Consider the following 14,779-nt stretch of genomic DNA (forward strand, 5'->3'; position numbering starts at 1 on the left):
CCTTTATGATATTGTACTTAACAATGCTAACAAATGATTCTTATCTATAGATGTTGCTAAGGTAATAAATACTATTGTGCATTGCCCTTGTTTCCATTACTAATTTAATACCCGATGACTTTAAATCAGTCCCTATCTTTTCCATGCCTACTCTATATGCTGGATCATCTCTAAGTTTGTGATTCTGTAATACTTGAAGGGATTCCAATTTAATAAGTTTTCTATACTTAAGTGTACTTATTTTATTGATTATTATGGTACTTAACTTCAACCTTTGAGATTGATGATAGAACATAGTTTTTATACACATTCAGTTAAACATGGGCTTATTTTTTTCCAATATTTGGTTTGACTAATTTTTCACTATATCATATTTTATATTAATGATATTTATTAAAAGTCAGGTATTTATGAGGTTTAGATTTATTGAGATTCTTCATCACTTAGGGCCTTAAAAAAATGCATCAAGGGTTATGCAAAGAAAGATGAGAGATTTAGGATTTATTGAATACTAATTAACTCTTTGACAGTTTATATTTATTGTCACATTAAATCTTCACCATTAGCTTGTAAGGATATTTGACATCACTGACTCCTTTTTATAGGAGTTGAGACTGACTTAGAGATTGCCCATAATTAGAAGAGCAAAGATTAGAATTCACAGTTGTGTCTAAACCTACCATGCCTCTTTCTTAGGATTGCTGTAAGATTGCCTTTCTAGAAATCTTTCATTCTATTCCTTTTGCCCTCACATGTTCTAGCTATTTTACCTAGACTGACAATAAAAATAGGGCATAGTAAACTTTTCAAAGCATATTTAGCAAGCCTTTTTTTTTTTTTGAGAGTGTCTCTGTACATGATAATAATCCTCTACCTATATCAGGTCTGAGCAATTGCCAAGTCTATCTTAAATTTCATGTTTTACAAGTTTATCGCAAATTGCATATTTTACAAATTTGATTGACTGATTTACACATCAATGTGATTTCGAACAAAAGATTGCAAAAATGAAAGGGGCTACAGTACATACTTTTACCTAATACAGAATGTGAAACATTCACCCCAATGTATTAACAAAAAAAAAAAGGAAAAAAAGGAAGACTGTTTCCATAGCAACACTGGTGAAATAAAATTTGCTTACTGTCTAAAATCACACTTTTTTAAAAAACAAGCCCCCTCACCAAATTGGCAGCCTAGGTGAATAATTAAACTCAAAGGTAAATTATTGAAAATTAAAAACAAATTAAGATAACCAAGCAGAAATGATAATTTACAACCAAAGAGTAGCCTGAGGGAAAGGGAACAAATCCCTTTTGATATAAGAAGAATCAAAAGCTGGGTGGTGGGAGGAAGAGAGCTAAGATTGCAAGTCATTATTCTAAAATGAAAAAGATGGAAGTGGCTGAATCAGATATAATATGACAGGATCTTTCAAGCATCACAATGGATTTGAGCTCTGGACAACAAACAAATCTGTCTTCTGTCCTGGGGGGAGATACTATCTTTATCTTTCAAAATGCTATGCAGATATTCTAGAAAAGATAGTATAGAACAAAGGCTTTCAGTGCTTGTGTTCAAATGACTGCAGAAGATGAGGGACTCATGAAGTATTATCTCCCACCTGGGTGATTGAGTGGAAATGGGGACTGATTCAGAGCGTACAGTCAAAATAATCTGAAGTTTCTAACCTCAGCAAAGTTATGACATGATTAATAGCCTTCTTTATTCTGGAGAAAAAAAGATGGCGCTTTATTTTTCCCTTAAGAAATTTATTTAATATTTGTTGGTGATAATAATTTCAAGATTTCAGTTTATTAACTTTATAAGAGTTACTGACCTTCTCTGCAGCTGATTTTAATGTGTGAAAGCTTACATTTTTTTTAAGGACTCTATAAGAATTATCCTACTTAACCCTTACAATCAACCATGATACAAGCTCTATTATGATTTCTTGTTTTCTCGTTGAGAAGATCGAGTTAAAAATGTGGGAGGGTTGGGGGGGTGGGATGTGGGTATATGGGGACCTCATATTTTTTGAGTGTAACATTTAAAAGAAAATAAAGAAGAAAAAAAAAGAGTTATTGGGGAAGCAGATGTGGTTCAAGTGATAAGGCCTCTGCGTACACCATATGGGAGGACCCAGGTTGGATCCCTGGGGTCTCCTGGTGAAAAGAAGAAGAGAAAGTGTGCTTGCATGGTGTGCCAGTGCCCACACGGTAAGCTGAGTCCCTGCATGAGTGCCCACATGGTGAGCCAAGTACCCACGTGAGTGCCCGTGTGGTGAGACAGTGCCTGCGCAGTGAGCCAGTGCCCGTGCAAGTAAATCGCACAGCAAGATAATAATGCAACAAGAGAGACAAAGGGGAGAGTCAAAGTGAAGTGCAGCAGAGACTAGGAACTGAGGTGGCTCCATTGACAGGGATCCTTTTTTCACAACAAAGTTCCCCAGGATGGAATCCCTCTGAATCCTAGAGGATAAAGATAAGAAGACAAAAAAGAGAAATGGATACAGAAGATCACACAGTGAATGGACACAGACAGCAAAAACAGCAGGGCAAGGGTGGGGGCCAGGGCAGTGGCAGGGTAAAAATCTTAAAAAAAAATAAAAATAAAAATAAAAAGGAGTTATTTAACTTACTAATTGCCACATAGCTGGTAAGTGGTAGAATAGTTTTCATTCTATTATGTTCTTTCATTTTTTTCACAGTAGTAAAAAGTAATGTGTTAGATACTAAGTCGGGTCTTCATGAATGTAGATTGTAGAGTTTTGTTTTTTTTTCAATTTTTAATCCCCCACCCTCCCATGACTCCCTCATCTGCTCATTTTCCTGAGGAGGCACAGAGAACTGAACTTCCATGTGAGAGGTGAGTGCCCAACCACTAGTTCGAGCCATTTCCACTCCTGGCTTGTTGTGGCTTGTTTAGGCTTATCTTTTTTAGGAGGCACCAGGAACCGAACTCAGGAACTCCCGTGTGGGAGGCAGGTACTCCCACATATGCTTGACCCATATTCTCTCTCAACAAATGTAGAATTTGGTATCTAGACTTTGTGTATAGGCATTTCATTGGTAGGTAAAGTGGTTGAAGGCCTTTGAAAGTAGCATGGCATACTCAAAACAATTCAATTCTTTTTTTTGAAGGATTTATTTTATTTATCCCCCCTCCCCCCCGTTCCCGCTGTCTGCTCTCTCTGTCCATTCACCGTGTATTCTTTAATGTCTGCTTGTATTCTCACCAGGTGCCTTTGGGAACCAATCCTGGGACTGTCTGGAGTGGGACAGAGGTGATCATTCTCTTCAGCCACCTCAGCTCCCTGTTCTGCTATGTCTCTTATTGTCTCTCCTCTGTGTCTCTTGTTGTGTCATCTTTTGTTGGCCGGCAGTCCTCCGCAGGGCAGCACTCCTGCATGGGGCGGCACTCCCAGTGGGGCAGCATTCCCGTGTGCGGTGGCACTCCTGCGTGGGCCAGCTCGCTGTGCGGGCCAGCTTGCCTTCACCAGGAGGCCCTGGACATCGAACCCTGAACATCTTTTATGGTAAATGGGAGCCCAGCTACTTCAGTCACATCCATTTCCCCAAAATAATTAACTTCTTAGCTGAAAAGATGTTATGTTCATTCCTTGAGCAGATATTATTCCCCTAATGTACATGATATAATGTTATAGCTTTAACTATATGGAACCCTAAGGAGGACTTGAGCTAGACTAGTTTTAGGAATTGTTCTTTTTGCTTTTGTTTCCTTTCCCTTTCTACCATCCCAGTTATCTCCCTTTCCCAGACTGTGGTCACTTCTGTGTTTCTGAATCTGCATTAGCATTCAACAATTAGAGAATAAGGTAATTAATTATAGATTAATTCTAGAATCCCAGAGTGAAATTATGTGGACTGACATAGATCACTGCTACATCTCCGCCAAATTCTCCTAACTTTTAAGGATCAAGTGATGATAAATTAAAATAGCAATTTTCAAAGATTAGAAGATGGTGAGTTAATCTAGAAAAAAATTAAGGATTATGTAGTGATAAATTAATCTAGCAATATGCTTGTCACAAAGCCAAAAAGTCATAGTGTCTTTCTCAAAATGTCATGATAATGAGTGAAGATACTTTAGTGAACCTTGATCCTTCATACAAGTGAGATTTAACCTTAAAAATGTTTGGAAATGATTATTTCCACATTTCCATATTAGTGAGTACCTGCTCTGTACCACACATTGTGTAAAATATTGTAGGGGTAAAGAAATGAAAGAACTGCTTCCTGCACCCAATGAATACAAATTAAGTGAATGAAAGAGAAAGAGGGAGAGAGGGAGACAGCAGGGGAGAGAGAAAGGGAGGGGAGGGAGAGAGGGAAAGAAGCAAACAATTGAGAACTGCAGTTCGGTATGGGTGTCATGATGGTGTAAGGATATGACACTAATGAAGGGAAGTGTGCTATTTTTGTTGACTTCCATCAAATTTGTTACAACAGTGTTTGTCAAAGAATAAGTAAATTCGTTTGTCTAAAATGTCTAAAATATTACCCTCTGGAAGACTGTTTTGAGGATTTAGTCCAAGGAAAATGCATACCATGTTAAACATGTAGATTTCCGAGAATAACACTAGGTACAAATCAGAATCTTTGGATGGTGGTGGTGTAGGGAGGATTTGGATGAGGCCCTGATATGTTAAACAAGCTCATCCAGTGTGTCTTTGGAGGTAGGAAAGTGTAGAGCTGATGTGGAAATTACTTCCAGCTGAACAATCTTTTATTTCATTGTTTTGAGCTACAGAGCCAAAACGCAGTAATTATCATTTGTGTTTTATTTACTTTCACTACTGTTAAAAGGATTTTTGCTCTTCTTACTGGATGGCACCTCCTTTACCCTGGCTTCTGTAGTCCAAGAACCTGCCAATTTATTTAGAACTAATTATATCTCTGAAGATTAGACTTAAAGCTCTGTGGTTAATTTCAAAAACATTTCCTGAATATGGCAGATTCAGGCTGAAATCTATAGAACGTGATCCAGAAGCCACATTCCAAGAGATTTATATTTTGCTTGGTCACAAATAGAAGAATAATGGTAACTGGCTTGATTTCAGTAACTTTCATTACATGTTTGGCATATATTATACTCCCTTAACATTTATACTAGAAAGAAAAATAGTATTTGCATTATGACTTTTGTTTTTTCACATAAGCTAGAATTATATTGACAGAAAATACTAGGCTATCGAAAAGAATTAGTCTATTTTCTTACATTACATTCTGTTTCTCTATAGAAACAACAGTCAAGAAGACAAACTCCTTTTTTTATCTTCCATAAACTTTAAGGGGATGGACTAGTGCTAAGCTATTTTATGATAATTATCAGGATTTGGTAAAATTTCTAGTATCATTGGAACATATTTTGATAAATTCAAATTGGATTTTATTAAAAAATCTTTTGATTTCAGAATAAATGTGAATAAAAGTGAATTTGGAAAAAAAACCCTGTGATTATAATTATTTGCCCATGCTCTGTGTCACTAAGCAAAAATAGAAAGTCTGTAAAAGCATATTTTAGGAGAGTGTAAGTAAAACATAAAAACAGCATTTACTCATCTTTGTAGGAATGGGCTTACTAACTCAATAGCACTATAGTGAGTGCGGATCAACATGCCTTTGCTAAAGATGCCTTGCCTAAGTGATGACTTAGAATCTTTCAAATTGCATGAGTAATGTCTAAGAAGAAAAAAATAATCTCTTAATGGAGCGAAGGAATAGGCAGGACTGTTTTTACAAATAAGGCTTTTCCTGTGTTCTGATGATAAATATTTAATAGATAAATAGAGTTTGGTGTTTCCCTGAGGACTCTGCTCTACTCTAGGCATTATTTTTAATTCTCAAATGGCATCGAAATAGCTGCAGCAGTTTCAGGCATCAGGTCCACACACGAAAATGTCTAGAGGAAGAGGGAGGTGGTTGTTTCTGGAAGCACATTCAGAAGAGCAAGGAAGCACTTTTCCCAAATGCGCCAAGCAACCTTTCCTTACAGCTCATTGGCCTTCATTATTCTCTTGCCCTATCTAAACCATTGCTTGCTAGAATGGTGAGATTATCCTTAGACATCATTCCCACCATGAAACTGGTGGAATTTCTCTTTGATATTTGATCTGCATGCAACCTCTTAGAAGGATCAATAAAATATATATCAGATAACCTCCCTATATATGTATTTAAATGTATGCAAAACAATGCCAGAGGATACAGGTCAACTCATTGAAGTGATTACTCTAGGTAGAGAACTTGGTCAAGGTTGGTGAATAAGGTAAACTTCAAAGTTATTTGTAGTATTTTATTTCTTATATGAAAAGTTACAAAACAAATAGAGAAAAAAAAGGTAAAGTAAATTCTGAGTGGTGGGTTCATCACTATTTTTTCCCATGCTTTTCAGTGTTTTTAGTTTTTTTCCCAAAAAACTAAACAAATAAAGAAGGATGTGGCTAAAACTTGTCATTTGCTAGCAGCAACACTCACTCCTTTTAGAATTGTTGCTTTTCATTAATTTTGAAGTATTTTTCATTCTCCCTCTGAGCCATACTGTGTGCTATGTATTTTGTTACCTAAACCCTTGTGCATTTTAAGTGATTAGTAAATACTTATTGAATAAAAGCGAACTGGGAAGCAAATGTAGCTCAAGTCATTGGGCTCCCATCTACCATACGTGAAGTCCCTGGTTGGTTTCTGGGGCCTCCTAGTAAAGGTGAGCTGGCCTGCGCAGCGAGCTGGCACACCAAAGACAAAAAGAGGAGAGACCATGAGAGACACAACAAATCAGGGAGCTGAGGTGGCTCAAGCAATTGAGCCCCTCTCTTCCACATTGGAGGTCCCAGGATCAGTTCCCGGCACGTCCTAAAGAGAAGACAAGAAGACAAGCAGACACAGAGCACACAGTGAATGGACACAGAGAGCAGATAGTGAGCACAAACAACAAGGGGAGAGGGGAATAAATAAATAAAATAAATCTTAAAAAATAAAATAAAAGTGAACAGACACTATACTTCTTTTTTTAGAGCTACTTTTCCTCCCAGGCAGTAAGGATTAGTTAGTTACCATGATTGTCAAAGTTAATATATCCTGGTTAGGCTCTTCAAATTTTATAACGTTTTCACCTAAAATCCCTGTTTCCAGGCTGGCTTCTTTAACCAATAGGGTTTTTTCAAAGGACCTATAATGTTTCCTTATAAAAAAATTTTAAAAAAGATGTAAGTATAACATTTGTGATTAAAAAGTATAGATCAATTTCTCTACATATTGAACTTTTATAGTAAAATTATTGTTTGCTGGATATAACAAGTTGCTAGAAGGCTTGTGAGAATTCTGCTCTGCAAATGCATTTAAATTAACTTAAATATTTTTTTATTGCTTTGTTAAGCTCATTGGAAAGAGAAGAACCTTTTTACCTTTTGATGGTATATTATACTAAATATTCAAGGAGGTGTTTGTGTTGTGTTGCCCTGTCTATTGAGATTTCAGGACTTCTCAGCAGCGTAAGAAATGTCCCGCATGTCCAAACACCTCTCTCTCTCTATATATATATATAATTATATATATTATTTATATAAATATATATATATTTTATATATATATTATTTTCAAGAAATAGATAAATATATGTTATTTATATTTAATTTCAGGAAATAAGGCGAGAAAGCAGAAAGTAACGATCTATTCTCTTTTCTCATTCCACTCATGGTAAAAATAAATAAATAATAAAACTGAAGTCATTTTATAGAATTCTATTAAATGGGTGTACTTCCTGACTTGCATATGCTTTTGGCCCACCTTGTGGTTCTATACCTTGTGGTATATATACCACAGGGCAAAATACAATGAAAATTTAGGGCCACTAAGGTGTCTTTATTATTTTACTCATATATTTACATGTGGAAATGGTCATCAGTGCTCATATTTATAACACTATTCTAAGAAGTTATGCTTGTATCTCATATTTGACATCTAAGAGTGAAAAGGGGTGGAAACAGAACTTTATTGAGTCTATAATGGACTAAATATTTGGCATATCAAACATAAAATAGAATTTCATTGTCTAAAGTCCCGTGGTTAGTGAATAGCAGAGCCAGAATTGGCAATCAGACCTGTCTGATTTGAAAGTCCATGCTCATTACATTATAGATCCAAATTAGTTGTTATATCTGTATACTTTTTTCTCACCATAGAAATGTGTTCATTCACCTAAGTTGGCTATTTTCAATAGGCATTGTTAAATCATACAAATGACTATACGGATTCTTTTGATATGTTAAGACACTTTGATGAAGATAGGCAAAACTCATTAGAGTGGTAATAAATTTGTTAACATAGGCATAATACAATAAATTGCTAATCCTTATTGCATATTAGCTATTTGAGCATTAGTCACATTTCACATGCATGTTTACTTGGCTAAGTCTGTTTTGGATATCTATTACTCCTTATTTTTAAAAAATTCAGCGATGTTTATTTAATTATCATCTCTAAGTCAATTCTTGATATTTGAAGTGAGTATGAACATTATTGGAAGCTAACTGAACTGTCATATGATCCCTGAAGGTTTCTTTTCAACCTGACCAAAAGAAAATTCCTTATAATTAAATATTTCAGAAAACTTCTTTTATGTTTCATCTACAATGAATTTATAGTTTAAGAAGTAAAATATTTACAGGTTTAGAAAGTAGTCTATTTTCAAGATAAACTATATTAAGAAGAATGGTAGAATTATTTCTTTATACTCTATATAATTGTACTGTTTTTCTTATACTTTCATATCACCTAACAAAATTCAATGCTAGTGGAAGAGATAAAGATATGACAAAAAGTGAAGGTTGAGAATGAATAGGCCATCAAGGGAGCTGATCTTTCTCTGATCTGATAAAGCCCCTCTCTTTCTCTTTCTTGCTCTCTGTTTTTTTTCCCCCTATAGACCACTGCATATCAGAGGCTTTTAGCAGTACTCTTTAAGAATCTGAGGGCAAGAACTTTGTAAAGAAAATCTCCAAACTGACATATTAAAAGGCTTTTTGGTAGTTTTTGTCTTTAGTCCTTAGCAATTACTAAAAATTTTCTGGGAAATTTCTAATTAACCTGAAATATATTTCTACTAGTGCTTTGGTTATGATACTACTTATCTTCATATACTCTCTGAATGCCTCATGATGTTAATAATTTTAGTGGGTTTTGTGGGAGTCCTAAAGGAATGGTCTTGTGGAATGAACATGAGCTTTGGAATCAGAAGACATAGGTTCAAGTCCATTTTGTTAAAGTTGAACTGCCAATGAGTTCCCATTTTAAATACTCATATCAATAGGTAGATAGTGCTTTATTGTTGTCCATCAATGGCATTGCATATACACTTACCATACCTAAAGAATCTCATACGTACATGTGCTATCTTATTTATATTCATATGAACAGAACTAAACTTCAAATTTCTTTCATAGGTGTTTATGCTAAACTGGGTTCCTTGTTTCTGTCTGGAGCCCAGTCTGGTTTTAATGTTTCATATTGTATTGTATTGAGCAAAAAATTAAATGAGAGAAAATAATTTTTCCCCTGAAATAAGTTATTGTTACAGGATATTCTTATACAGAAAACTATGGACACAGGGATGCTCTATTAAATGAATATTCACATTTTGTTAGGTAAGACTGTTTCCAGTTTTAACAAAATTTTCCTGTAGAATTTGATGTCAGATTATTGGCTTAAAACACACGCACACACACATGTTCATGTGCATGTGTCACTTGACCAGTGTAGAAGTTAGTTAGGAGCTTGAGGTGTCCAAAAGACATGTTGATTTTCTGTAAGAAATGAACCTTCTCATGTCTTGACACAGAAAAAGTGTCTGTTGGTATTAGTCCCAAGATAGACTAAGTATATGAAGTGTAATATTTTCCTTTAACATGAAACCTAGTAGGGAGAAAAAATATTTCCTTAATTTCTTTATGAACAAAGAAGATGACTGCAGTGTATTTCCTGAACTTATATATTTCTAGATTTCTAAGCTGGGTATATAAAATTTAGTAACTTTGAGTTTCAAACCACCATTTTAGAATACAAGTTTCTTACACGTAATGTCATATCTTTAGGTTTCTAAAATTATTTCTGAATCTTGACAAACATGGTATTTGCTTCATAAAACCAGTGTTTAAACATATATATTAGAAATGAAACTGTTCTGGACTCTCCTCCCTCCTGGAGTATTGTCTTTTACTTTGTTGCCATTGTCCATCCCTCTTTGGTTTTTCTCTAGAAATCGTAAATTGTAATTATTATCCTCATTGTATTATTAAACATGAGTTATGTTCTTATCATAAGCTGTGTGATAACGGGTTAGATTAGTTAAGCCTATTTAATCCTACTTTACCATGCTTGGGCTAAGAAAGAGCCTGGTATGGTTAATACCTGGTGTCCTGAAAACTGTGCATGTCACTGGGAGAGAATGTCCAACAGTGTGCTTTGTGTGAGCAGCATTCTCCACATGAGTTGGCCAATGAAAAGTCTAATATCCATCTCCAAGATGTGTTGACATTTTAGAATTCCAGTATTTTTTCATCTACAAAGTTCTTTAATTTATTTACATTTATCTAGTGTATTGCATGAAGTCTTGAGATTAAGTTTACAGGCCATGTCATAAATGTGAATATTTACTAGTTTACTACTGCCCCATTAAAAACGAGGCAAGACTTATATTCTGAATTTTGTCAACAATATACATCACATTTATTTTCTCACCCTGTCTTCTTTTTCTTCATCCTATCATAGTAAAACTTTCTGATAAAGGAACTGCTTTAATTCATTTGCCATTTCACTTTTTTTTGGCTGTGTTTTTATACTGAATTTTGAGTTTTGAGAAGTATTATGGTGTAGTATTTCTCAAATATATACAGTTTTTGTTTCGCTCTGCCTATTTACCAGTTTTTCTTTTGATTACTGATTCCTGGTACAATATTTTTACATTTATAAGTTCTGCCTAGAGTTCTCCACCAAACTATTTTATAATACAAGAGTGACAGTGAAATAAATCCATTTTTATATGTTCAAAATCCTGAGATAGTTTACTACTCACAGACTATCTCTGAAGGAACTACTAAGAATGTACTTCAGCAAGGAAGATGTAGTTTCCTGGTTGATAAACCAAATACCATGCAATGATATGGCTTAAACAATGGGAATTTATTGACTCATGATAAAAGGCGAGGAGAGGTCCAAAACTGAAGCCTCAGTAAGATGATCCTTGGTCCTTTGCTCCTCTATTACATGGCAGTGCACATGGCAGCCTCTCCTGGCTTCTCTGGGTACTATTAGCTTCCAGCCTTTTCCTGTGTCTTTCTCTCTCCCTATGGCTGAATTTATTCTGCTTATAAAGAACTTCAGTAATAAGATTAAGATCAATCCTCATTCAGTTGGGCCACACCTGAACTGAAGTAAGCTCATTGGAAGAGCTGATTTAGATGTCCAAATGTCCAAGTCAGGGCAGTGTTTTCTTCCCAAAGATCAGCTGCTGGCTATCTTTGGCTCCTTTGCCACATGGGAAAGCACATGGTAGCATCTGTTGTTCTCTCCTTTCTTTTCTGGGTTTCGTTGCTTTCAGTGTCTTGCTTCGGTGGCTTTCTCTTTCACTCTCTCTCTCTATTCATTCCATTTTTAAAGGGCTCCAGTAATAGGACTAGTCCCATCCTGAATAAGGTGGTTACACCTTACCGGAAGTAACCTTGTCAAAAGATCTTTATTTACAATTGCTCCACACCCAAAGAAATGGATTAAGTTTAAGAACATGTCTTTCTGGGGTACATATGCCTTCAAACCACCATACTCCACCCCCTGGACCTCCAAAAGATATTCTTTCCTTGTGCAAACACATTTGTTCCATCACCATATCCCAATAGCCTTGCCATATTTCAGTAACAATATTAAGTACAAAGTCTCATCAAAATCAGTTATAGTTGTTGTGTGTCCTGTGGCACAATTTACCTCAGTTTATGGACCTATGGAACCTAGAGAACAAGTTATCTGCTTCCAATATACAATGGGCAGATAGGCATAAAATAAACATTCCCAGTGCTGTAGGGAGAAATAGGAAGGAAAATAGTAGTCACCAGTCCCAAACAATTCCAATACCCTGCATAGCATGGTCATTAGATTTCAAGGTCTGTGAATTATCTATAGAATAATGCTTTGTCCTCTATGCCTGATAGAGCGGCAAACCCAATCCCTCCAAGTGCTTGTGCAGTGGTCATGCTCTCCCCAAACAATGGCGTGAAGGCACCACCCTCTTCAAGCATCAGGATGGTGGACCAGCTTTCCTGGAAAACTGGGGCACAGGTTCCACCCTCGTCAAGCATTGGGGTGGCAGCCAGACTCAGCCTAATCTCTGGGGAATAGGCTCTACCATCTGAGAAAACTGGGATGGCAGCCAGTCTCTGCAATTCCTAGGGACTAGGCTCCAAAATCTGAGAACATTGACCTCAGTAGTACTCTTCCTGAACAGTGGGGTGTAAAGCCCACCCTCTGCAAGTGCTGGAACAGACTCAACTTTTCAACACATGTGGGTGGGATTGCACTTTTTCTCTTAGAAGATGCTTTCAGTCCAGACCTTAGATTCCATGGTCCTGCCTTTTTAGTATTTTTGTTTTCCAGTCTGTCCCTTTTGCATTCCTTTTAGTCCAGGCTAGCAGTGGTTCCTTTCATACAAATCTCACACACAAAAAAACATGTTGAATTTTGCATGTAGTACACTAGCATGGGTCCAGGCCATCACACAGTAGGACTTTCCACAGATCCTTCCTGAATAACTGCATCTCTAATCCTGACTTGCACTGAAATGACTGACTGGTTTTATGTTCAGTTAAACCCTCACATGGAGCACTGTTCTCTGGGGCTTGTTTTCCAGAAACTCAGAATTTTCTAAACCATCAATTTCTGGTTTCTTTGTGGCCAGGATTTCAGTTCTCGGCTTTATCCCTTTACTCTCACATTTTACTATAAGCTGCAAGGATAACCCAGGCTGCACTTTCTACATGTGACTTGGAAATTTCTTCAGCTAAATATCCAAACTCATTGCTCTCAAATTCTGCCTTCTCTCTGACATCAGAGCTCTATTATGCCAAGTTCTCTGCAACTTTTAACGAGAATCACCTTTCAGTTTTTAGTGACACCTGTTCATTTTTTCTAGGCCTCATTGGAAGTACGAGGCCTTTCCCATCAATTACCTCACAATTCTTCCAGTCTCTACCCATTACCCAATTCCCACTTTTGATATTTGGAATAGCAGTACCCCACTCTCCAGGTACCAAAATCTGTTTTAGTTTCCTAGGCTACTTAAAGCATATACCATGAAATGGTATGGCACAAACAATCAGAATTTATTAGCTTACAGTTTAGACATGAAAAAATTTCCCAAATCAAGACATCACCAAGATGATGCTTTCTTTCCAAAGACTGATTGCCACTGATAACTTGGCTCCTCTGCCATTTGGCAAGGCAGCATGTCTGCTGCTCTATCCTTTCTCTTCTGTGTTTCAGCTTGCTTTCAATTTCTTGCTTCTGTGGCTTTCACTCCTTCTGTTTATAAACTTCTCCAATAATAGGACTAAGTCCCACCCTGAATGAAGTGGGTCACACCTTTACTGAAGTAGCCTCATCAAGAGTTCCTACCTAATTGGTTTTCAGCCAGATGAATGTATTAAATTTAATAACATGTCATACTCATCAACTACCATACATCATCAACCACCACAAATTGTATGCTTTTATATTACTGAATACAGATACAGCACATTTAGTAAGTTAGATTACTAAATGATTCAGAATTTATGAATCATAAATAATCTCTTTTGTTTTTTATGTCCCCATAATTGATTAGACAAACTAAGCCCTTTATTTAACAATTACATATACATGCGGCCATTTGAATTCTAAGATTTATTGTTTTCTTTTTCAGCGCCTGGCTGCGGAAGCGGAGAAAGTTCAAGCAGCCCACCAGTGGAGGGAGGATTTTGCAGTAAGGACATTGTTTAACCACTTGATTTAAGTAGATTGGCCTTTTATATTTGCATAATTATGTTTACATTAAAATATTTTTAATGACAATTTTTTGGTGTTATGGTCCCCTAAATAACTCTACTTAGCTGCTTTTTTAGAAAATTGCTTTTGGGTTATCAGAACCACTTAAGTTGCTCAAAATGTTCCTGCTTATGTTCTATATTAAAAAAATGATGTCCATTGAAATATGCTTCCATATTTATATGTAGTTGCAAATTAATTACATTAAAATAGTATTTAATTACAATAGCTATGTACTTTTGTATGTATTTTAATTTACCTGTTGAAAACCTAGGTACATTTAACTACTTGAGTTTTTAAGAAATTGTATATGGATTATAATCACCTTAAAGATGGACAGTGTAATTAAAGTGAGAATGAAGATATTAAGCCCTTAAAATATTAATTTGCTCCCATTTAGCTAGAAGTAATCTTTCTTCTTCTCTAGCCTAGTTTTAGAGCATGTTAGTTTATAATAGCTTTGTATGTATCTTTTTTATAACCTTGTTTTGTACTCCAAGAGTCATTCTTTTTGTGATTAATTACACAAATAGGAGAAATTTTCCTGTGCTGGGTTTGCGTATGTATCTTTTTCTATATATACACACACTTACATATTCTTATAGTTAAGGGCACAGTGAAGAAATCTATCCTTAGTAGTCAGTGAAAATGCTTCTGTTACATATTTGAATACTTTAGTTCACAGTGAAAACCTC

The 14,779-nt window shown here is 35.8% G+C and overlaps 1 protein-coding gene across 6 annotated transcripts in view; it reads left to right on the plus strand.

Moving 5' to 3' along the window:
* The window catches only part of CACNA2D1 (calcium voltage-gated channel auxiliary subunit alpha2delta 1), a 545,135-nt gene that overhangs the window by 261,512 nt on the left and 268,844 nt on the right, over positions 1-14,779 (plus strand). For all 6 annotated transcript variants that reach the window (XM_071215190.1, XM_058297102.2, XM_058297103.2 and 3 more), the window contains exon 4: positions 13,963-14,022. In XM_071215190.1, coding sequence (XP_071071291.1) covers positions 13,963-14,022 — 60 coding nt within the window. The remainder of the gene's footprint in view (positions 1-13,962; positions 14,023-14,779) is intronic.

The sequence above is a fragment of the Dasypus novemcinctus genome, chromosome 5 (genome assembly GCF_030445035.2).
Source record: "Dasypus novemcinctus isolate mDasNov1 chromosome 5, mDasNov1.1.hap2, whole genome shotgun sequence".
NCBI lineage: Eukaryota > Metazoa > Chordata > Mammalia > Cingulata > Dasypodidae > Dasypus > Dasypus novemcinctus.